The 26,254-nt window shown below is 37.3% G+C and overlaps 1 protein-coding gene across 2 annotated transcripts; it reads right to left on the bottom strand.

The window, feature by feature from the left end:
• Positions 1-13: 13 nt before the first annotated feature.
• Positions 14-26,110, bottom strand: kif3a (kinesin family member 3A). Of its 2 annotated transcripts, XM_084430153.1 has the most exons (18): positions 25,937-26,110; positions 16,620-16,902; positions 16,371-16,515; positions 16,102-16,186; positions 15,130-15,235; positions 14,046-14,185; positions 13,772-13,969; positions 13,463-13,637; positions 12,554-12,652; positions 7,258-7,414; positions 5,547-5,727; positions 5,336-5,446; positions 5,136-5,261; positions 3,262-3,315; positions 3,086-3,154; positions 2,855-2,982; positions 790-826; positions 14-662 (listed from the first exon to the last, which is right to left on the bottom strand). In XM_084430153.1, the coding sequence occupies exons 1-17, from the start codon at positions 25,940-25,942 to the stop codon at positions 817-819; spliced, it is 2,073 nt and encodes a 690-aa protein (XP_084286279.1). In that variant the 5' UTR covers positions 25,943-26,110; the 3' UTR covers positions 14-662; positions 790-816. The 2 variants fall into 2 exon arrangements, with proteins under 2 accessions (XP_084286279.1, XP_084286278.1); XM_084430152.1 differs by lacking the exon at positions 790-826.
• Between the last annotated feature and the right edge of the window lie 144 nt (positions 26,111-26,254).

Raw genomic sequence — 26,254 nt, forward strand, 5'->3', positions numbered from 1 at the left:
TGGCTACATTTTTACCTTGTAAAATAATTTAATAATTTAACAAAAAGCAAAACTGTAAATGTAAACATTTTTACATAATACATTAGACTAATGGTTTTACTACAGTGCACAATGGAAATACATTACAATTAGAGTAAGCTAAGCTAATGGCAAGGGAACATGGCATGCACATTCTCACTATAAAAAAATTAAGTAGCATAGCTTGTGTAGATGGAGCTAAAGCAATTGCACGCTGCCAATTTGATAAAACATTAAGATTAGATTGGTTTCTCAATAGCATATTACCTGATGGCAAGCGCGTCTCTTGTGTCAGACCAATAAGCTGCTCAACACATGCCAGCACAGCCATCAGTGTCAAGCCGAATATAGAGTAACAGTGTTTATGTTAAGGTGAAATGTGGCTTTTGGAGTGCTATCATAATGGACATTTTACCGCACACTATCCTCACCTAGACCCAGCTTTGGAGCAGCTCTGGAGTTTCACACATGATTTCTTTTCACCTACACTTAAGTCAAAGTGCCTTTACGTCACAAGAATCAGTATTCCCTAAGACATATACTGGACTGGCCTTGAAAATGCACAAAATATAGTGGTCTTCATCAGACAAAAGGCTCACTGCAGCAGGGATTCAATCACTGCCTCTGGTTTGGAGGAGCGTTTCCTAAAAAAAAAGAAGAAAAAAAAAAAGGAAGAAATGAATACTTTCATTCATCAAGGGTGCATTAAATTGATCAAAAGTAACAATGAAGACTTTAACATTGATACAAAAAAAATAATATTTCAAATACATGCTGTTCTTTTGAACTTTCTGTTCATCAAAGAATCCTGAAACAAAAAACATCACGGTTTCAAGAAAAATATTAAGCATCACAACCGTTTTCAACATTGATAATAATAAGCAATGACAGCTGAAAATTCAGCTTTGCCATCACAGGAATGAATTACATTTTAATACTCAAAGGGAAAATAGTTATTTAAAATTGACCTTTTTACTGTATTTTGATCAAATAAATGCAGCCTTGGGGAGCATAAAATACTCTTTTCAAAAACATAAACTGAATTATTATAAATTTTGACTGGTAGTGTATTAACTTAAAATAACTAAATATATAAATTGTAATATTACTGTTGTAACTGACTATTTGTACTATTTTTCTGTCTAAGGACTCATTAGTTAACATCAGCTAACAAACTAACAGTGAACAATACTTCTACAGCATTTATTAATTAATATAAACAAAGGTTAATAAATGCTCTAAAAATATGTTGTTAGTTCATGTAAGTTGCGGCATTAACTAATGTTAATGGAAGTAAATAAAGCAGTCGATTTATTATTTATTAATTACGGTTTATGATCAAATAAATGCAGCCTTGAGCATAAGAGGCTTCTTTCAAAAACATAAAAAAAATCTTACTGACCCCAAACGTTTGAAAGGTAATGTACAAACCGTGAGATGTTTGACTCGAGATCAAACCAAACACACTATTGTTAAAGCTTATATTTTCTTTGGATTATTTAATTTAATAATAATAATAATAATAATAATATAAAAGTAAAATGAATAACTTTTTCATAAAAATATCATTATATATATCATTATGGACACAGAATATTGAGATATACTTCATGCTTACAGTGCTATGCATAAGTTTAGACACCCATACTAAAGTTGACTAAAAAGAGGAATAAAAAATCATCTTTTGGAAACTGAACTTAATGCCTTAATTTAAAAATTAAGGAAAAATCCAACCTTTAAGGACACCAATTTTCTTTGTGAATGAATAATGTATCGTAAATAAATAAATGTTCTTCCTTAAAATACAGGGTGCATAAGTTTGGACACCCCTATGTTAAATTCCCATAGAGGCAGGCAGATTTTTATTTTTAAGTATTTAAAAAAAAAAAAATTTTAGGATACTATGCATCCTGATAAAGTTCCCTTGGCCTTTGGAATTAAAATAGCCCCACATCATCACATAGCCTTCACCATACCTAGAGATTGGCATGGTTTTATTTCAGTTAGCCTAATAGCTAGTTTGATTTGCATTGAGAGATGATCTTATGGAAAGTACCCCATGCCAATCTCTAGGTATGGTGAAGGCTATGTGATGATGTGGGGCTATTTTAATTCCAAAGGCCAAGGGAACTTTATCAGGATGCATAGTATCCTAAAAAAAAAATTAAAAAAAAAATACTTAAAAATAAAAATCTGCCTGCCTCTATGGGAATTTAACATAGGGGTGTCCAAACTTATGCACCCTGTATTTTAAGGAAGAACATTTATTTATTTACGATACATTATTCATTCACAAAGAAAATTGGTGTCCTTAAAGTTTGGATTTTTCCTAATTTTTTTAATTAAGGCATTAAGTTCAATTTCCAAAAGATGATTTTTTATTCCTCTTTTTAGTCAACTTTAGCATGGGTGTCTAAACTTATGCATAGCACTGTATAGTGCCCATTTCAACAATGAACTAATCAATTACACAGACTCACTTATACGATGTTTTTATATTGCTTTAACTCATCAAAACAACTTTTTTTTATCATTTATATAAGATGCAACCATTTTTTTAAGTTAGTTTAATGTAATTTAGGTTTAAATTACTTAAAAATCCAAGTTGATTGTACTTAAACATTTAAGGCAGCAACTTTTTTTTTTCTTTTTAAGTGCTGTACCTTTAAACAACATCTAAAATCATACAGCCTAGCATCATGCACTAAACTGAACTGAAGGATTATTTAATTGTAAATGTTGTAACATTTACATTGTGACTGTGCCTCCGTTGTGCAAAGGTGTGAACCACAAAGTAAAAACAAAACTAAACAAAACAAAAAAAAAAACACCTCACCTACGACTAGTTTTCGGCCTGGACTTTCCACTCTTTGATGTCCGAGGCCTTTCTAGTTTCATTAGGGACTGTCTCATGCTCTCCTCGGTGTACGCCAGATAAACATGGGAGAGGTCCACTTCAAATGGCTGAGTCACGAAAGAGGGACAGAGGACAAAAACGAAACATTAAAAGGGAAGAGCATGCATCACGTGTGTCTCTGGAAAACATTCGATCTGAACTGACACTTACATCTTTTTCTTTCTTGTCTGACACAGGTGTCTGTTTTCTCATGTTGTTGCCTGTATAGGCCACGCATTTCTAAAAAAAAAAATAGCAAATAGATCAGCTGTATTACACGTTTTCATTGCTCCCAAACATGCCAGATCGGAGAGGATCGCAAAATGAAATGTGTTCAAGAAGCTCACCAGCTGCCACTCTCCAATGTCCTCGTTCCAGTGCACATAGTTCTCAATCATCTCCTGTACACAAGACAACAAACAAGATGTCGTTTGCACATTTTTATAGTAGGCAACCTGAAACGCTGAGATCAAAATTAAGCTAAGCTCAGACACTCTGCATATTCTTTTGGGGACGTTTGAAAGGCACGGTAAATAAGTTAGTCTTAAAAGTCTTCTTTTCTCTTAATGTCTTCTTTTTGTTTCACAGAAGAAAGACCGTCTTTCTTTCTTTGAAACGAAATGAGGACGAGTAAATGATGACACAATGGTAATTTTTGAGTGTACTATCCCTTTAGAACTTTCTGCAGTTTATTTGCCAGCTCAGTTTTGGCCTTTTTCCCTTTGCAGTGCAAGAGCAGCAGTTCACACTTTATATTATCAGCAAAAATATCAGACTAATCTGATTGCATGTTAATTCATGCATGTGCTACGCCCAGAAGCGCTGTTAGTGCAGGAGAAAAAATAAGTAATGCCGCCTTTTACAAATATTGAAAACTAGAGTAGTACTGTAAAAATTTATGCAGTGGTCATATATATATACACAGTACTGTGCAAAAGTCTTGGGCACGTTAGTATTTTCACCCCCCAAAGAAAATGTTTTTAAGCCAGTTGTGTATATCTTTTGCTGTAATGTTTCAGTAGGAAATATCAGTTTACATTCCCAAACGTTCACTTTGCCATTAATTGTAATAATCCAGTGAGATTTGAGCCTGACAACAGCCGGTATGATCTGATCTCACCATCATCGAGTCTGTCTGTGATCACATGAAGAAACAGAAAAAACTGCGACAGACTAAATCCAGAAGAACTGCGATGCTTGAAGAAACCTGCCTGCAAAGCTACCTGAAAAACTATGTGCAAGTGTACCTGGACAAAAGCGGTTTTAAACAAAAAGGGTGGTCACACCAAATATTGATTTAGTTAATATAAGTTAATTAATAAAAATCTATTTATGACATTATTTTTTTAAAGCATCCTGACTTTTTTTACACAAGTGCTAAAAACCTTTCACAGTACTGTAGCTTTGCAGATAGGTTTCTTATGTGTATATATGTAGATGCTTTAGATGTATTGTACATTCTTAGTTAATGACAGAAAATGTATTAAAGACATCGTTAATATAGTCCAAGTGACTACAGTGGCTCAATCTTAAGTTTATAAAGCGACGAGAATACTTTTTGTGTGCAAAAACAAACAAAAATAACTACTTTATTCCACTTTTCATTTCCTTCTCTCTGGGCCTCGAGTCTTTTCACGTAGTGTTTAAGCGCAGCGCGTCTGTGTTACACGTCACCACGTATCACACACATGACCAGCGTCGCCCAATAGTGAGCCTACGTGGTGACGTGCAACACAGACGCGCTACGCTTAAACACTACGTGAAAAGACTCGAGGCCCAGAGAGAAGGAAATGAAAAGTGGAATAAAGTCGTTATTTTTGTTTGTTTTTGCGCACAAAAAGTATTCTCGTCGCTTTATAAACTTAAGATTGAGCCACTGGAGTCACTTGGACTATATTAACGATGTCTTTAATACATTTTCTGGGCCAGCAAGTTTCGGTTCCTTAGAAGCCTATGGAGGAGTGATCCAGCTCTCAGATTTAATCAAAAATATCTTAATTTGTGATCCGAAGATGAACGAAGGTCTTACGGGGTTGGAACAACATGAGGGTGAGTAATTACTGACAGAATTTTCATTTTTGGGTGAACTAACCCTTTAACTTATGTAGTTAACCAATGAAACCTTATTATAAAGTGTTAACGAAAAAATATATATAATGTGTCCCCTGGGTTTTTTTTAAATATGGTTGGAGTAGATATTGTGGGAAGAGCTAATATAGACCTGATATTCCTGAGGAATAAAATTATCAATGATGAGCATCTGCAGACGCAGCTCTCGGCTCAGCTGCCGGATGTTTTCCAGCAGACCTTCGATCTCCCTGTGATGCTCTTGCTGCAGATCAGCCATCTGAAACAGAAGAGACAGAGTACTTCAATATCATGTCAACTACGCTATTTGAAAGCACAAGAAATGTACCGCACCTCAGATTTTGCTGCCATCAACATGGTCCACACTTTCTTCAGTTTCTTGGTCTTGCCTTGAGCCTCTTCTTGTAAACTGGTGTATTTCTCCTCAATGTCCAAGCGCTCTTGCTGTTTTAGAGACATTTGCGACCATGATCCATTGTGAGATAAAACTATACAAGAATATTGGTCAAGAATGAATCTGCTAAAGTCTTATCATCATCTTTACCTCCTTTTCTTCCAGTTCTCTTCGGAGCTGCTCAGCCCTCTTCCTCCTCTCCTCCAGTTCATTGTTGGATTCTTCCAGAAGCTTCTCTTGCTCCTCGGCCTTGGCCAGTAAATCAACCCCACCAACAATAACCCTCTTTTCCAGAGCAGACAGCTTCTCAAGTAATAAGTGATGTTCCTGTCTGAGATACAGAAAATAATACAAAGCATGAGAACATTATACTCATACACCCATTATATTATTATCATCTAAGCCAGTGTTTCTACACCGGTGGGTCGCAAGACCGTTTTGAGTGGGTCATGGAGTGTGTAGTCAAAGAAACATCAACAACGGTAATTGTAAATGTTTTTTTTTTTTTGGATGTGTGTGACTCTTCTGTCATTTTAAGTGAGAAAAACGTGTTGTAAACCTAAAATGTTACAAAATTAAAAATCCTTACCTCAAAAAAAAAAACCTTCCTGTCAGGTGCTATACTGCGCTCGCGCCGCGTGCAAATGTGAAAGTGTGCGTGTATATAACTTCACTATACTGTATACTGTAAATTACGAGCATGCACCAATAAATTACATAACTGGTACATCATGTGTTAGCTGGGAAGGATTTGCATGCAGGTATGATGTTTATCCTTTTCATCAAGATCAGTGTCCATTTGTTTTATTAACCGTTCATTTTAAAATTGTGTATTTACCATCGTAACTGAAGTTTCTGTAACCCTAACAGAAAATACCACTTTATTTTCACTTTGTGTTACTTTCTATATTTTTGATGACTATGGTGGCTCTGGGCAAAACAGGAATATGCCGTCCCGATAATTTTTTGTAAATAAAGTTAATAAAGTGTAATTAATACAGTTGCCTCACCATTTAAAAGAGAACCTTTCTTGCTTTGGCTGCTGCAAACTCTTCTTATATATTGGAGTAATCCAATTTGCGACCGATTTGGTGCTCAATTGAAATTTTCGGCATTATTTCAAAACCTTGAAAATCTTATGACACTGGCTATGTTTAAATGCACACCTTTTGTTTCAATCGGACTGAATTCATTTTGATTGATGAATCCAAACGTAGCGTTTACAATGTACTAAACTTTACATGAAAAAGTTACAACTTTTAAAGTCTAAACTTTACATGAACACTTAAGTGATCGGGTTGATGTGCGGAATACATTTTTTGACATGCGCACACTGCACAAAATATACAGTTTCCCAGTTTGCGAATAATAACGTTTCTCCTACATTGGTTCTTTATTTGTTTTAAACAGCAGACTTAATATCCATGTCTGGTCATAATTTGGAGACAATGAGCATATGAACCGGTTTGCCGTGCTGCTTATATTTATCACGCAGTAAAAATGCCCCTCCTCGAGACCCAAAACCAGGACTGTTGGGACGTTGTCCTGCTCCACTGAGTGAAAGGAGAATTTTAAAATGACGGGACACTCATGTATATGACACGTCATATGTCATTACGCTACGTCATTGCACATGTGCAGTGCTTTCAATTTCGGTTTCCAATCCGATCAAGTGTTTACATGTTCTCTCGATCTTATTTGAAAAGGAATAAACCACCCCTTTCAATCCGATCGAAATTTCATTTGGATAGAGCTCGTTTGGATCGATTAAGGTATTTACACGATGGCTTATTTGGCTGCATGTAAACATATTGTCGATCCAAGATGCCAGCACCCGTTCAATGATTTGTTATCATCTTACTGGGCTTTGAGAAGGTCCTTCTCTCTCTTCTCAAGCTCTGCACGTGCTTTGTTCCTCTCCTCCTCCTCCATGTCCAGTTTGGCCTCCAGCGCCTTCCTTTCCTCCTCTATTTTCGCCTGCATCTCCACCATCTTGTCAGGAGACACCTTCTTCCTTCCTGAGCATGACACAATCAGAAAAGATATAAAAACCTCAGCAGAAACGCTTAGCACAAGAAATAACATCACATCAGATCAACATCACATCAGAACAACACAACCATTTTGTAGCAGCGATCTTGCCCAGCTTAAATTCATCCCAGTTTCATTGTAAGCTGACTGACACTGCTCACACAAAGGCACCATAAAGCTATAGAGTATTTCATGACTATTTGATCCGTTTGCACAGTAAACTTATTGCTAGGTCAGACATTTTTCACATGAGGTTTTCAAAGGTTAATGACAAAGTGATTAACTGCTGTCATGGGTGAATCTCACAAAAAAAATGTGAGACATTTCAACTTATTTCAACCCAAAAATAATAAATAAATAATATTTTATTTTAAGAAAATGGATCCTGTATTAGTATTACTAACAATTTCATGACAGGCTTTGAGACATTCACTGGAGGCTGCAATAAACGTCAACACATTTTTCTCATCCTCAATGTTAAAGTCCCCCTGCAGTCAATCATTTTATCCCTTAGAACACATCTTTGATAATCAAGATGACATTTTTTCCTCGTGCCTTAAAATAGCTTGAATTTAACTCTGCACCCTTGCTTAATTTAGGATACATGGATCCATGAATATGCGAATTATGCGTGATTACCCTACGCTCGAAATGACAACACGTGACGTTCTATATGGAGCTGTTAATGTCCTCGGACTGCGAATGGGTTTCCATGGTGACACTATCAACGCTTAAATAAATCTGCAGCGATCAGGTGGTACAAGTAAGAGCTCTCAGAAAACATCTTACAAGCTGTAATTACGAGCTCTATGAGGACATGAATTCTTTTTCACAAGCTGAACCTCGGTAATTTCAACATTAAGTCCTCGCCTCTACTCAATCACACCAGCTCAGACTACCTGATCCACTGTAAGGCAAGGCAAAGCAAATGTATTTATATAGCACATTTCTTAACTATGGTAATTCAAAGTACTTCACACAAAAAGGAATTAATCACAATTTTTACAATTAAAAACACAAAAAGGAATTATAATCACAAAATAAAAGCAAGGAAAATTAAAACAGTTATAAAAGGAACTAAAAGAGTAAAAAGATGATACATAGATAAAATTCTCATCTCATTCTCATCATATTTTTCAGTTTCCTTCAGTATCAGCTCCCAGTTTTACTCTGAGATTTTCCTATGGTGATTACACCGTGTCTGTAGTAAACGCTGCACAATGGCACGTGGAAATATTGGTTTAATTCAGCCATATATGTTTGAACCAGAAACAGATTCAGAAGAAAAGGAGAGCGAATTATAGGGAGTCGTCTACAAGCCGATGTATCAGAATGGTAATGTGTATCACTCTCGGTAACACTTTATTTTACAGTGTCCTTGTTACATGTGTTACATGTACAAACCGTAGTAATAACAGTAAATAATGCGTCAACCAAAACCTAATCCTACCCTAAACAAGTACATGTTGTTAATTTTTATTACTCAGCACTTAAATATATAGTTACACAGTAACAATGACACCTTAAAATAAAGTGTAACCTTACTCTCTACAACATCTGACACACATTAATTGATATAATGATGACTACATTACCAAAAGCGAATAATGTGTTGGCGGTAGGAAAGGGGGCATTTTCAAACCACATTGGTACGTTTACACGACAGCGACGTACTAAAAATGTAAAAGTTATTCCTACGCGTTTTTTTCTGCATACAGACGACGTCGTTGTCTAAACCATCCCAGTTCACACGGATCCGTGAAAATGACTAAAGCGCTGTATTATTCATGCGCTGGGAATCCACCTGTCACTCAAAAGTGGAAACCCTTAATTATGCAGAAATTTGAAGGCTTAATATAATTTAAACGGATGAGTTATAAAAAAAATTCACCCCCCTCACAGTTGTCATGAAGGGCACAATTAGCTGTATAGACCAAAGCCACATACAGACACCAGGCTGTAAATACGTTTTTTTCTGCCGTCAAATTTGGCATTTTAACATGGGGGAGATACAGATTTGACTCACTTTTGACACCAGCCTCAAGCGGCCAGTCAACGAATTGCAGTTTAACTCACTTCCGTGTTGGTTTCAAGAGAGAGACGGAGAGGTTGCCGCTTGAGTATAACATTACCCATCTCAAGTCATCTGAACAATCTCACCTTCCTTTCTCAAACACATCCCATTTTAAATGATTTTCAATTAAAACCCAACACAATTTTGGCAGTTTTCATACATTTTTGATGGTCAGCAAGAAGCTTTAATGATCTCAGAGCATTTGTGACTGAGAAAGGAGCAGAAAAATAAGATTCCAAAGCTGAGCACTAATAAGCTGATGATAGTTTGCATAATGTGTCTATGTCTAGACATCCACTAATGATGATTTAATTCAATTTCTCACACTTAAAAGTTTTTGTAACACAGAGTTCTAGAGTCTATTTCTAGAGTTTGGAGGTGGCGGGAGGTTGGACTAGTGAAGAGATTATGACACCCAGGCCCACTGCACAATAAGAGAAAAAACGCAAGCGCATATCATATCATCATCTAAATGTCTTTTAAAGAGGAATCAAGTCTGCGATTGGGTTGGAGTGAAATGACACAGCATTAGGCTGATGCAGAAAAACTGAGGTGCACCAGAAAGGAAGACGATTAGCATGAAGTAATCAGATGTGAGTTTCAGTGAGAAAGTTGGCGCCTGTGATCCATTTATAGAGTTCCTGTCGGTAGAAGTATAGTGTCCTATATTCAGCTCCTGCTGTGTCACTGAGTCTGCTGCTACCTACTGATTCAATTTACAACACATCTGTTTTATGGCACCTAAAATAAAGGCTTGACTGGTGAATAATTTAATTCATGTCATTTATTCAACGTTATTAGAAGCTGGGTATATTTTATGATTAGCAGCGGGTGCCACATTGGAGCTTGAGCATTCAAGATTAATGCAAGTTCTTTAAATTTAATTTTCATTGTGTAATACGCATTGCACAGTGTGTGCTATCTGAGGCTTTGAATACAGTTACGTACACTACTGTTCACAAGTTTGGAGAGAAATTAATCCTTCATTCAGCAAGAACATTGTGATCCCTCAAAATTGTGTTCTTGTTGTTCTTTATATCTTGCACGTTATAATTGTTCATGTGGGTTTTTACTGTTTTATGTAGTGTGCGCCTAACCTCTAGGTATGTGTACACCCTGGGAGGTGGGGAATTGCTCATTTTAACTAATTTAAGAAATATCAGTTGTGCAAATGACAATCTTTGTTTTTCTCTTGCATGTATTTATTGATTGTGTTTAAACTCTTTGCCTTAATCATTGAGGGAACTTGCTGAATGTATAGAGAGACAAGAGTTAGTTTTACAGAAAATGGTTATGTTCCAGTTACCTAAAGGTGGGAAAATTGTGCATTTAAGAGTGTCCAGAAGTGAGGCAGGGGGAACAGAGAGTGATTTGTGGCTTAATGCAAAGGTTGTTAATGCTGCTTGAGCATGAGAAACTTCAGTCTCCAACAGTTAGTGAGAGAAGTTGGTGCTAGTTTTAGTACCTCAACAGTGCTAGTTTAGACAGTTTTTTGTAACCTTTGTTTTCATTTTTGCTCTTATCCACGGTTGTATGGACCTCTTGCACTTCCTTGCCTTTAAAGTATTCAACTTCTTTTGGAACGACCTTTAAACGGACACCTGGTGTGATTCTCCTTGTGACGGCTCAGGTCTCTATCACACATTAAATCGATCAAAAGTGACAGTAAAGACATTTAATGTTTACGTAATGCAAAAAAAAACAATGTTCTTTTAAACTTTCTATTCATTAAAGAATCCTGAAAAAATGTGTCATGGTTTCCACAAAAATATTAAGCAGCATTTCAACATTGTTCAACACTGTTTTCAACATTGATAATAATAAGAAATGTTTATTGAGCAGCAAATCAGCATAGTGTGTATTTGGGAAAAGTGATTAAGGGAGCACACGCAAGGTGGGAATAACTCGCGTTTTCCATGTGCTGCTCCATCCATCTCTCCTCAAAATGCAACAAGGCAAGCTAAGATGCTCTTTGGATGATTCTCAAATCATGCTGGAGAACATGATCATCAGGTTTACCCTGTGCAGCGTGAGCGCTACTGTCATTAAAGCAGACCAAATACTAAACCATCCTGATATTCATGTTTATTTTTCAATCAAGCTTTTCACTCAAATTGAGGCTGATGATAGTTTATTATAACAAAAATTGCATTCATCTGCATTTTTGACCACCAGTGGTCCCAGTGTAGAGTCATTACCAGGCATTCACTGTTTTCGCTCATGACGCACAATGAAACTACGTCTGCCTGATCTGATGGTCTAGACAAGCAAACCAAAGCCACATTGTCTATTCCTTCACTGATATGTTGTGAAATCCAGACATTTCAACCTAGATTGATGCCAGGGGATGTGCAGTGCATCAGAAGGTTTAAAGACATCAATTCAAAAAGTTTTTATAAATAAACTTGAATGAAAGTTTAACCTCTTTATGTTCTGCAATAAAGCAACATTATCCAATGAGGTCAAAGACAAACACACAGAACGATCAAATGAGTTTGTGGTAAAAAGCCAAAACCACAGACTGCATCATCTTTCTAAGAGACCTCTCTGACTAATGTTGTCCTAGCCTGACTACGTCAGACTTCGTACTTCCGCTTAATTTCATTTCGCTGAGACCGCGTCATAGCTTTCCGTTTTCCTCCGGCCTGAAAACAGCCGGCCAATCAACGAACAGAGGGCGGGCTGAGAGCCGTGACGTAGCCGCTGATTGTACCGTGGATGCGTAGATTTACTTCACATAATCTGCAAAAGTCGTTCACAGCCATGTTCACTCCGGTATTTCGCTCGATGGTTTTGTTTTCGCATCATACATGCGTTTACAGTGGAAGTTAGATGCGGCTGAGCATGCGCATAACACACGCCATAACCAAACGTTATGTGATTGGCTTACGGGTAACCAATGATTTTAAGCTTCAGACTAGCGCCCCCAGGCGGTAAAGAAAACGTTTTTCTATTACGGAACTCCAGACTCTCTCTACGAAGCAAAGCGAAGTAGCAGAGTCTGGTATTACCAGGCTAATGTTGTCCAGTCATGAAGTGGAAAAATTCATACCTCTTCGTTTCCTGCGTCTCTCTCCTCCCTCACCAACTTCATCTTCACCTTCATCCATGTCATCTGATCCACTGCCGTCAGAGCCAGAGATCTCCTCGCCTGAACAGTAGTAGCAAAGCATTTCTCAGCACTGAACATGTATAAATACTCTGGCTCTGTACCAAACCCTAAAGGGACTCTAACTTTGATAAGTGCATCTTTCTTTGATCAATTCAGTCAAAGAAAGCAAAAAATTAGGCTGCCTTTCAAGACACCATCTTTGGTCAAAATCTAAAGCAAAATATTGTTTTATGAAAGTTAATAAATATTACTTTTCTTTATATGAATTTAGTGAAAATAAAAACATACACAATCGTTCAAAGTTTTTTCTTTGCAAGAAATTAACAACAAGGATGCATTGAATTGATCAAAAGTGGCAGTAAAGACATGTTACAACAAAATGTCTAAGTAGTACAACTTATTATAATATTGATAATAATATTAAATGTTTCTTGAGCAGCAAATCAGCATCTTAGAATGATTTCTGAAGGATCACGTGACACTGAAGACAGGAATAATGATGCTGAAAATTTAGCTTTGACATCACAGGAATAAAATAAAAAAAATGTATATAGATCAAATAGAACAAATTATTTTAAACTGAAATAATATTTCACAATATTACTGTTAAATATAATTTTACCAACATCACCAGCCTTTAACTAATCAACATGCTAACATAAAACTCTATTAGAATCAACTGTGAGTCTTAATTGGGAGTCTTATGCACCTCATGTGTGACGTTAGAAGGTAGTTCCCAATGAAGACAACTTTGAAGCTCATGAGGGTTTAGACCAGAGGAAATGAGTCACATCCTAAAGACCAACCCTGACATAAACACATTACATAGAAGAAACTGATGTGTGGTACCTTCTTCCAGTTTTTTCTTGAGCTCTTCAATTTCCTTCTGAAATTGGCGCAACAGTGCATCCTTGGGGTCCTCATTAATTCTGGCCTTATTCTTGATATTTTTGGCGCGGTTAGCATAACGGAGGGTACTGATGGTCTCATCGTAGTTGTAATCTGCTGGGCCGATGTTTGCACACTGCAAAGTAACAGATCATCAAAACAGAATCATACTGTCTGCAGTACTTTGACTGAAATCGCATTCATTTCTACAGAGTTTTAATCATAACTAGTAGAAAAAGCTCATAACTGTGTGCTCATCGACTATCGTACCATCATGGTTTTAGAGTTTCCTCCTAGAGAGTCCTGTAACAGTCGGGTGAGTTTTGAGTTCCTGTAGGGCACGTGGGTGCTTTTCCCATCCACTAGTGCAGAGATAACATTTCCCAGGGTGGACAGGGACAGGTTGATTTTTGTGGCTTCTTTAAGACGTTGACCTGTGGCACCTGTTTTTCCTTGTCTTTCAGATCCCTGAGCAATAAAACAATTCAGTGACGGAAAGGAAACCAAAACACTAAAGTTTATCCACATGACGAGGGACGCTTACCGCAAGGTCGACCAGGTGTAGCTTGCCCATGCGCACGTGTTGATTTCCATCTACACCTTTCTCACTGCACTCAATAGTTATGGTGAAGATGGCATGAGAGCGAGAGCTGTGCTCGTTCATATTAGTCGCACCTACAGAACCTGGACAAAGACAAACAACACAAATTTTGGTGTAAAAAAAAACAACACTTGCCAAACCCAATGCCAAGTAAAGTTGACCCTCGCTCTAATATTCTCACTTTGGTCAACACATTTTGCTATATTACGATTATAATCAGTTGGGGAAAGTTACTTTTAAAAGTAATGCGTTACAATTTTGCGTTACTCCCAAGAAAGTAACTAATTGTGTCACTGTGTTACTTTTTTATGGAACATTACTTTTGTGTTACTTTTTCTCACCTGGGCTGGGAATGCTTGTTTGTAATAACAAAACACAACACACACAAAAAAATATTTTTGGCACCAAAAGTGAAGCCACAGGCTGAAGGAAATGCAAATTCATGCCTGTAGAGTAAAGGATGTAGCTCACACAAAACCTAACAGCTGTGCTGTAATTCTGAATCACAGAAGAATAGGACACAGAAGAAGGAAGTTCAACACTCTTTCTTTAAAAAAAGAAAGAAAATGAAACAAATGTGATGTTTATATAAGTAAACCACTTGAAACATTTGTTGGTTTGAGCTATTTCAATTACTCTTGTTTGATTTGTTCATTGTAAACAGCTGAAAGTCTGTAAATTTTGCCAATAAACCTGATTTGACATGGGACGGGACATGGGAGTTGAATAATTTCGGTTACAACTGTACGTAATCTGATTACGTAACTCACATTGCTTGTAATGCGTTAGCCCCAACACTGATTATAATTACTCATTAAAATTCATTTTAGATTTTTGCAACCAATAAAGAAATAAAGCAGTCATCCATGCTCATGGCAAAACATACCCACATAAATATTACATATTCATACCCACATTTAAGATATATTTTAAAGACTTTACTTATCCAAATCGAAATATTACTTTGCATTCTGAAAACAAACTAGTATGTTTCATTTATTCAATAAAATAATTAATATATACTCACGATTTTTGTGTCCAAGGGTCATAATCCGATCCATATCGTCAGCATTGTTTACCACATATCCAGAAAGATCCTTGATATAAACTCCTACATCAGGTCTCTCCTTGACCTGTATTATAAGTTTAGCATTCATTATTTGCATTTGTGGCCTTTACAATTCTGAATTTAAGTTGCACAAGATATTGCCTCATTTCATATAGCTTAAGTCAGACTTCCTCAAAAACAATGAAGTCTTACATTCATAAGGTTACACTACCATTCAGAAAGTTTAGGGTCTGTCAGATTTTTTTTCTCTGAAAGAAATTTATATATTTATTCATCAGGAATGCGTTAAATTGATAAAAAGTGACAACAGGCATTTATAATGTTACAAAATATTTATTTCAAATAAATGCTGTTCTTTTGAACTTTCCATTTATCAAAAAATCATGAAAAACTTTAAAATGGTTTCCACAAAAATATGAAGCAGCAAAACTGTTTTCAACATTGATATTAAGAAAAGTTTCTTGAGCAGCAAATCAGCATATTAGAATGATTTCTGAAGGATCATGCGTGAAGACTGGATTAATGGCAGTATTGCTGTTTTACTGTATTGTTAATCAAATAAATGTAGCCTTGGTGAACTTAAAATGTATGTTGTTATTAATATAAGCCAGTGTTTGTTGACTCTAATTGTGGAGAAAAATGCTGAAACCATTGAAAAGCATCAAATTAAATCCAATATAGAGAAATATTTAATAAACAAACCAGTAATTATCAAATTAGTTTGAATTATCATTTTCTGTTTGACGGGTTTAAAAGATTTCCCACGGATGTATGCATTAGTCGAGTGCTTTATGACCAATATTTGGAATGTCGGATTAATGGCACATCTAATTAAGTGCAATGCTGGGGGCCCCCCAGAAGCAGGACTGAGAAACACTATCATCTCAAGCTCTCAACTTTCAGATATGCTGAAATATGTTGCTTTCTCACCTCCAGCCTCTGCATCTGGTCCTTTCCTAACAGGTCACGCACCTCCTCATTGTATATTTCCAAATACGAAACTCTTACCAGAAACCTGTTGTCAGATAACACATGTCAGCAGAGTTTATCTTAATAACGGTCACACCACGACGAGATAACATATGAAAATAACGTTGAGAAGATGGATCATAAGAAATCATGAGAATTCATTAATTCAACACATTGAATAAACACATTAACCCCTCAACCACAGCACTCAAAAACAATCCCCGTCTCACCTGGTGTCTCCTTCTGCTTTCGCAATGTGGCCAAATACATGAGCAAATGAATTTGGAATGATGCCTCTGAGTTCAGGCACTGCCCTGACACCCTCCATGGTGAACGTTTTTCCTGTGCCTGTCTGACCGTATGCAAATATGGTCCCTGAAAAAAAGAAATGAATCATCATTTCATACTCTGCAAAAACAGCCATATAGATAAAAACTTGGCAATCTATGCAAGAAATATTTATATTGTCTTTTACTTACCATTGTAACCCTCTAAAACTGAGTCAATGATGGGTCGAGCTGTTAAATTATACACATCCAGCTGTTTGCTATCTTGTCCGAACACTGTGTCGAAGGTGAACGTCTTTGGCGGCTCACTAGTTATATCAAGTTTGTTCACAGTAATGGTTCCTCGGATCTCGTCCACAGTGACGGCCTGCTTGTGTGCCATCATCTTCTCCTTCTCGTTGAGGGGTCGACATCTCACCACCACCTTCACGTTATCACTCACCTCCATCTTCTCTGGTTTATCCAGCTTATTGCTCTGTACAAATACAAACCAGTTTTAGGGTTTACAAACCTAAAACATTAGGGCGGGACTGTTTGCCAGCACAATGGAAGTCGGACATAAATGCGTGAAAATTCATCATTAAAATATATATATATTTTTTTATTGTAATTGATTTTGTAAAATCTAAACTATAAATAAAATAAACAGACAGTTTATAGGTGCATTCACATCACATTAATGTCTTCGTAGAACTCCTAATTTCACTTTATAAACACTGAATTTGTACCATGTGACCGCTGTACCACCTGACCACAGCAGATTCATTTTAACATCTCACGGGTCGCCATCTCGTAATTACGGTAATTAAGACATGGTGTGAACGCAGCATATGACTGCCCCTTAGTTGGGGCATCATTTCTAATTCTAACAATTTTGTTTTAGAAGAAATTTAAGTACGTTTAGTGAATGCTGCAGGGATAACGTTAAAACCCAGAAGACTAATTCACCACTGGTTCCCTCAAGATTTTTCCTATGGGGTTTTATAAAGGGGTTTTTCAATTCATGAACAAAATAAGGTCTGGTAAACATAACTTGACGATACTTTCTATATATATTTCTAGATGCTTATTAAAAACATAGTTTTTCTAAATAAAAATAATGGCTTCACATTCTTTTTGATATGGGTGTGTGTATTATTTATGCTGTTGAGCAAAATGTTCAAGTATTGTCAAGTTACATTTACCACAGACCTTATTTTTATATTAGTCTTGCTGGTTTGGACGTAATCCCTGCAGCACTCTATTGTCAATTCTAAGTTACCTTTGTTAAAGTATAATTTGTCTATGTCAGATATTACAAAAATGTTGGTAACACTTTATAATATAGGAGGACCAATATGCATTAATTCATGCTTAACAAATTCACAGATAATCTTGAGTTAGCATATAGGCCTAATTCATAAAGAACTAAACCATTCATTAATGATTGCCACATCTGCAACTAGGGGTGTAACGATTCATCAACTATATCGATTTATATTCCTACGATCCAACTACATCGATCTGTGCTCGGCAAGTTGGTCTTCCGGACCATAGATATCATATAAAGGCTAGATGTCTTAAGGCGGAGTCACTTCCGGCATCACCGGCGGCCATCTTAGGACAGGGCTCTGTGAATTAAGGTGAGTGAGCAGCACGCACACAAATCCTCTTATCTCGCTGAAATCTGGACGGATTTACAAACGGTTTGGTTTCTTACAAACGTTATTAACGTGGCTATAATTCTGAATGCTTAAACATTTTGAACATAATTATTCATATGTATGCAGTATAATAGCTACATCTCTGACGTTTATAACAAACCAAACCGTTTGAAAATCGGTAGAAAATTGAGCAAGTTATGGTTATTTAAAAGTACATGCACCATGTTATGAGTGAGCGAGCACCCTGTCGTAAGATGGCCGCCGTGTGCGGATGTCGAGCTCCATTGGCCAGCAGCGCGGACGAGACATCTAGCCTTTATATGATATCTATGTTCCGGACGACATATATCGATCTAACATCGTTTTAAAAGGTAATGAATCGATTGTATTGATACTAGGAAATAACGCATTGGATTTAAGCACGTCAGACTTTATATGGATGTTTTTTCTTAACGTTAAACGTTACTCGATTCAGTCTGCCTATCTGTGACGTCGTCGCCATGCGTGACGCGCCAGCAGCAGCGCAAAGACAACAAGCAGCGCAAAGTCTCTCACTCTCACCTCAGAAAAACGGACTTTCCTGTCTCTCAGCCGCTATACTGCAGCAGCGCAAAGTCTCTCACCTCAGAAAAACGGACTTTCCTGTCTCTCAGCCGCTATACTGCAGCAGCGCAAAGTCTCTCACCTCAGAAAAACGGACTTTCCTGTCTCTCAGCCGCTATACTGCAGCAGCGCAAAGTCTCTCACCTCAGAAAAACGGACTTTCCTGTCTCTCAGCCGCTATACTGCAGTAGCGCAAAGTCTCTCACCTCAGAAAAACGGACTTTCCTGTCTCTCAGCCGCTATACTGCAGTAGCGCAAAGTCTCTCACCTCAGAAAAACAGACTTTCCTGTCTCTCAGCCGCTATATATGGAGGGATTATTGGTTCAGATTGAAAACTAAAAGTCTAAAACTAAAAGTCTTAAACGAAAACTAAAAGTCTAAATTTGAAACTAAAAGTCTAAGTCAAAAATGAATTTGGTATTTAAGATTGGGCATTTGGTATTTAGGATAGGGCATTTTGTATTTAGGATTGGGCATTTGGTCATTTAGCCATTTAGGATTTAGGATTGGGCATTTAGGGATTTAGGATTGGGAATTTGGTATTTAGGATTGGGCATTTAATCATTTAGCCATTTAGGATTGGGGATTTGGGGATTTAGGATTGGGAATTTGGGGATTTAGGATTGGGCATTTGAGGATTGAGGAGTGTATGCAAATAAGGAGGCGGGGCCCAAATACTGGAGGCTGGGTTTGAAATGGCTGGTGCGCAGAGGCACCTTATGGACAGCAGAGGGAGCTCCCAGTGCTAAGGAGCACACTGTAATGAAACCAAACAGAGCGAATGAGCAGGGCTGGAGCGAGTACTGTACTTTATGTAAGGGATAATGTATAGCGAGGCGGTTGTTATAGCGAATAACAACCCCGACAGGCTGAACGGGACCCCGACGCGAAGCATATAATATAGTATTTATATATACTATATATAAATATATAGTATATATTTACTACCTACAAAATAAATAAATAATTTGCACACAGTTATAATATTCAGAAGTAAACAGTGTAGCTGACTGAGTGTTTATGTCAGAATGTTTATTAAACCACAACCTTCTTGGGGCTTCTTTGACCGATACAACCCTCTAATGTCAGAATGTTTATTTTTAAACCACAACCTTCTAGTGCAAAAAATGCCCGTGCAAAATCAGTTTTTGTGTGTGTTTTTAGTAATTGTTGGTTTGGTGTGTTTGAGTGCTCATTGTTACAATTACACAGCAAAAGTTCAGTGACATTTTTATTTGTGCATGGTAGAAAGCACACAGTGAACTCCGAGAAAAAGTTATGCTTGAGCAAACAGTTTGTGAATAGGCAACTACAATGATGCCCGTGAAAGAGACTGTGAACGCATTGAATAGGATATGTTTAGTTGGTGAATAGCATAGGCTACTATTACACAGTAGCGATAGCATTAAGCGCACCAGAATGAAATATAATATTCAGAAGTAAACAGCATAGCTGACTTACAGATTCAGTTTACAACCACAAATGAATAAGCGCCTCGATTCAGGGAGCAGTGCAAAGTGCCCGTGCAAAATCAGTTTTTGTGTGTGTTTTATAAGCATGTCGATTCAGGGAGCAGTGCAAAGTGCCCGTGCAAAATCAGTTTTTGTGTGTGTTTTTAGTAATTGTTGGTTTCTTGGTAAAGAAAACACATTTTTACTCAAATTAATCAAAATGGATTTATCACGTTTTGGAACCAAACTATAATATTCAGAAGTAAACAGTGTAGCTGACAGATTGTCAGAATGTTTATTTTTAAACCACAACCTTCTTGGGGCTTCTTTGACCGATGTTTATTTTTAAACCACAACCTTCTAAAAATGATATATTTAATGATATCTTTTGCATTTCTCATCCAAACAACGTCAAACTTGGCACTGCACTTACTCGTGCCCGTAGCGAGACACCTGTCGAGTTTGAAATCCATCGGACTAACGGTTCGAGAGATATGCGGTTAACAGACACACACACAGACAGACAGACACACAGACGTTTCTGTAATTTATAGATAGATAATAATAGTTATTCTCGTCGTCAGACCGATAGCACTCCTTTCACTGGTGACTTTGTTTGTGAGGCCACATAAATGTTACAACACTGTCATTAAAGGAGAACTCCGGTCAATTTTAACATTGAGCTCATTTTTTTGTACATTTGGAGTGCTGTCAATACAGAGAACAACGACAAAAATCGGTGTTGCCTACACCGAGTTATTCTATTTTTAAAATTTGCACCCTATTGACTTCAATGGGGCAAGTAGTAAGCCTGCTTTTTAGCCTCTTAACATCCTTTAAGTGTCATTACAAGTGCACAGAAAATGTGAGTGATTCCTTCCGAGTGAACACGAGTGGATCTGACTGCAGTAGATGTTAGAGATATTAATAAAAATGAAGTTAATTCAGCCAGCGCTCATACCTTTGTTTACATCCTGTTTTCGGTGGAAGGCCATAGTAATCGATTGTCGAGTTCACGCGCGTGATCATAGGTACTAAACCTATGCGCGTGAACTCGACAATCGATTACTATGGCCTTCCACCGAAAACAGGATGTAAACAAAGGTATGAGCGCTGGCTGAATTAACTTCATTTTTATTAATATCTCTAACATCTACTGCAGTCAGATCCACTCGTGTTCACTCGGAAGGAATCACTCACATTTTCTGTGCACTTGTAATGACACTTAAAGGATGTTAAGAGGCTAAAAAGCAGGCTTACTACTTGCCCCATTGAAGTCAATAGGGTGCAAATTTTAAAAATAGAATAACTCGGTGTAGGCAACACCGATTTTTGTCGTTGTTCTCTGTATTGACAGCACTCCAAATGTACAAAAAAATGAGCTCAATGTTAAAATTGACCGGAGTTCTCCTTTAAGTTGAAGTTATCACATTATAAAGTACACTACTCGCTCCAGCCCTGCTCATTCGCTCTGTTTGGTTTCATTACAGTGTGCTCCTTAGCACTGGGAGCTCCCTCTGCTGTCCATAAGGTGCCTCTGCGCACCAGCCATTTCAAACCCAGCCTCCAGTATTTGGGCCCCGCCTCCTTATTTGCATACACTCCTCAATCCTCAATCCTCAAATGCCCAATCCTAAATCCCCAAATCCCCAATCCTAAATCCTAAATGGCTAAATGATTAAATGCCCAATCCTAAATACCAAATTCCCAATCCTAAATCCCTAAATGCCCAATCCTAAATCCTAAATGGCTAAATGATCAAATGCCCAATCCTAAATACTAAATGCCCAATCCTAAATACCAAATTCATTTTCGACTTAGACTTTTAGTTTTCGACTTAGACTTTTAGTTTTCGACTTAGACTTTTAGTTTCAAATTTAGACTTTTAGTTTTCGTTTAAGACTTTTAGTTTCAAATTTAGACTTTTAGTTTTCGTTGAAGACTTTTAGTTTTAGATTTTTAGTTTTAAATCTGACCCAATAATCCCTCCATAGCTATACTGCAGTAGCGCGCACTCTTCAATTGCACGCGCAAATGCGGCGGAGCGCGCTGTATCACTTCACTAAAGTGCAAAAGACATATGAGAATGCAACGTCGTAAATTAGTAAGTTAAGAAATAAAAGTAAAATACCAATAAATTACGTTATTGGTACGTCATGTGTGTTGCTATTTATCAGGAGCAGTTTCCATGTTTCTTTACCAGTTCTTCTAAGTATTGTGTATCATCATGGTAGCCTAATTGTTGTTTGTTTCCATAACAAAATGCCACTTACTGGTTATTTTGTATATTTTTATATGACTGTGGTGGCTCATACCAAGATTGTATTAACAAAAACTAGTTTGGGACTACTATTTAATAGCTTAACCTCGAAGTGCCTACTGTTTATCAGTATTTGTCATATTCTTACAATTTTTTTGTATGTTAAGTAAAGGGGGACAGAACTTGTGTGTCAACAATTTTTGTGTAAACAAATGTATTATAATAGGCATATATAATTCCTAAAAAGGTGGGTCGCGGCTTGATGACCATGGGGAAATGTGGGTCCCATGGCCAAACTATTCAAAACATCATTCAATGTTGTGATAATCGTAATTAATAATCGCAATTACAATTTCAAGGGAATAATCGACAATTATCATTTTTGTCATAATCGTTCAGTCCTACTTTATTCAAATAAAATGTGAATGCATTTGACATTAATTGTTGTTTACTTGTTTGTTTATATCCATAATTAATTGATACCTGATTCCCTTACAAGAATTTTTGGCTAAAAAGTCACTGAATCGATTTTAAGTCACTGAATCGTTTCGTATCGTATCGTTCTAAATGAATCAATATCTCCCAACCACGAATCGCGATACGAATCGAATCGTTGTTAAAACGAATCGTTACACCCCTATCTGCAACTAATAACGAGTCTATCTGATTAATAGATTAAGTCATAGGCCTATAACAACTCTTATTAATTAAAAGTGTCGATCTTGGATTAATTCCATATTTAATATCTAGTTTTAACTAATAGTGTAAAATGATGTTTAGAAAACAGATAGTTCCGGTCCTTGATTCTGATTGGTTGAGCCGCGTTCGAAGCCGTTGTAAATTGCGCTACAAACATATCCCTGTGACCTCATTACATCAGTAGAATGTAGTACGATTTAGAAAAACAGCTAAGGCTGTTTTAGGCATCACGCATTTGTGTCTAATACATAAAACGCCATGTGGCAATGACAACACGCAACGTTCTACACGAGCTGTTCACATCCTCAGACTGGGAATTATGCGTTTTAACACCATCAACACCTAAATAAATCTGCAGCGGTCACGTGGTACAAGTAGGAGCTCTCAGAAAACTCCCATCTTACAAGCTGTAATTACGAGCTCTACGAGGACGTGAATGCTTTTTATAAGTTGAAATCTGGTAATTACGGTAATTACAACATGGCGTGCATGCTTCAGTTAATTACCACAATGGGTCAAAGCCACGCTTCTCAACTTCCAGCTGTCAGTTTTTAATGATTTGCAAATACATCAATCTTCAATGCTGCATGCACACTCAACGGACACTTTATTAGGTACACCTTTCTACCTGCTTGTTTACGCAAATATCTAATCAGCAAATCACATGGCAGCAACATAATGTTGCTGAGCGTAGAGATGGTTAAGACGATCAGCTGCAGTTCAAACTGAGCGTCAGACTGGGGAGGAAAGATGATTTAAGTGACTTTGAACGTGGCATGGTTGTTGGTGCCAGACGGGCTGGTCTGAGAAACTGCTGATCTACTGGGATTTTCAAGCACAACCATCTCTAAGGTTTACAGAGAATGGTCCCAAATAGAAAACATATCCAGTGAGCGGCAGTTCTGTTGGGAGAAAATGCCTTGTAGATGCCAGTCTGTTCAGAGGAGAATGGCTGATAGAAAGGCAATAGTAACTCAAATATCCTCACATTACAACTGAGGTCTGCAGAAGAGCCTCTCTGAAAAAGAAATAAAACTTGTTTGCTGTTCTTAGCTGACAGGAGTGTCACCAGTGTGTCTTCTGCTGCTGTAACCCTTCTGCTTCAAGCTTCCTCAGTTGTAATGAGAGGTTATTTGAGTTCCTATTGCCTTTCTATCAGCTTGAACCAGTCTGGCCATTCTCCTCTGACCTCTGGCATCAACAAGACATTTTCTCCAACAGAACTGCCGCTCACCGTATATTTTATACGTACAGCAGCACACACCTGAAGCACGCACACACACACACACAGAGTTGCGCGTTTCAGACAGTGCACAGATCGAATTTAATCCTCTTTCGCGCGTCTCCTGTCGCTTGAACAGACACATACATATACACACAAAATTATGTTAAAATGCCTGTCTCGCCAAGTATTTTCATAAACACAGTCGGTTATGTCTTCAGTGAACGTAAACAGCTGAGAAAGAAATCGGATCCATTCATTAGGTCTTAAAGCGACAGCAGCCATAAATATTTGCTGTGTCTATTAATGTTAATCAAACAACAAAACAAAGTTGTTGCTTTAACAAAGATTAATCTATATTAAATGTATACAGTGAACACTATAGTGTTATTTTACATTTAATGAACACATTTCTGTACCTGAATCCTACTGTCCTACTGTTAAATTTGTTATATTGTATTTATCTATGTTTGTAATTTGTGTAGGCTATTTGTTCTTATTTTATTACTGACTGTTCACTAGTATTAAAAGCTAGATTTCTGCTGTGGTACTGAAGTACTTAAAGTGGACTTTAGGCAATAAATGAAAAGCAAAGTTACATTAACCCCACCATTTTTTTGTTTGGCGTTGATCCGAAAAATTATCCGATCTGTGACCAATATAATCCAATGATACCTTGCACCACTAGTCAGAAATTGGCATTAACAACATAAAAGAATGGATCCATCCTTCCTTGTATCAACGGTTCAGGCTGCTGGAGAGGTAATGGTGGGGGATTTTTCTTGGCACACATTGGGCCTTTTAGTACCAAATGACGACCAATATGGACCAAAATATCTGAGGAATGTTTACAGCACCTTGTTGCCACAAACAAGACAAAAGAGGCTCCAACTCGGTACTAGCAAGGTGTACCTAATAAAGTGGCCGGCCAGTGGGTGTATGTCCACTAAGTTAGTTGACAAATAAACTAGTGAAATTGTTCATTGTTTTATAAGAGCTTATTTTGTAAAAGTCACAGAAAGAAAAGAGCCCATAAATAAATAAAGACCAAATTAATGTATTTTGACGTGAGCTATGGGTTCTCTTGTCATATTAACCTTTACTGTAAAGGTCACCAGTTGCTGATGTCTCTGATAGGTGGGGTCAACGCTGTTGCTAAGCAGCGGATATGATCGGCCTGTGTCAAGCTAACGGCTAAATTAATCGACAACAAAAAGGCAAATTCATTTTTACACGCAGAACATCCCTAGTTATCTGCTGTAAGCGGGGTTTTAAACGATTTCTCATGAATCCAAACGTGAATCTGACTAGTTGAGAGATCTTAACATTGTAAACCCCCTTAAATTTGCTATGATGCTAATAACTAACGTTAGCAGGCAGCTAACGTTAGTTTGTTGTGCACAAAACCACTCTAGCCATTAAAAGGGACAAAATCATCACATAAGAATTAAATGCATCATAGAAGTAAACGATAACGACGAGCGCGTGTTAGAAAACGCTGTCAAATAACAGTCCGTGAATATTTGCATGAGATTCTGGTTGCAAAGCGAAGGAATGATGATGGGAAGGTGGGGCATAACAACACACATATTACACAGCGATAAATACAGATAGGAGATATCAGTCTTACCGGCATGTTAAGATGCGGATATGTGGCTCTTTATTAAGACCTTAATAAACGCGTTTTCTGAGGAATGACACTCGATGAGCTCATTCGGGTGGATGTTGTGTTTTTCCAGTGCCGATCCCAACCTCAACCTGCCGTGCCCAGTGATGCGGTTACTGGACATGCGCGAGCGGCAATGCGCGCTCCTGATATCACCCGGACATAAACATAAATTTTATGTATATCAATAATGTGTTTTAGTCTTTCCCAATACCATTCCTTTCATCTAACTGCATTGTATTCTATTCATCATTTTGAAATGCTTTATTATTATCAGTATCA

The sequence above is a fragment of the Rutilus rutilus genome (assembly GCF_951802725.1).
Source record: "Rutilus rutilus genome assembly, chromosome: 14".
NCBI classification, from domain to species: Eukaryota; Metazoa; Chordata; class Actinopteri; order Cypriniformes; family Leuciscidae; genus Rutilus; species Rutilus rutilus.

Excerpts from the sequence above, each read along its gene's own strand:
- kif3a (XM_084430152.1), bottom strand. Across the intron at positions 16,187-16,370 it reads AAAGCAGAAGGAGACACCAG|GTTTCTGGTAAGAGTTTCGT; the intron begins GTGAGACGGGGA and ends ATCTGACAACAG. Across the intron at positions 13,638-13,771 it reads GAAACTCTAAAACCATGATG|TGTGCAAACATCGGCCCAGC; the intron begins GTACGATAGTCG and ends GTTACTTTGCAG.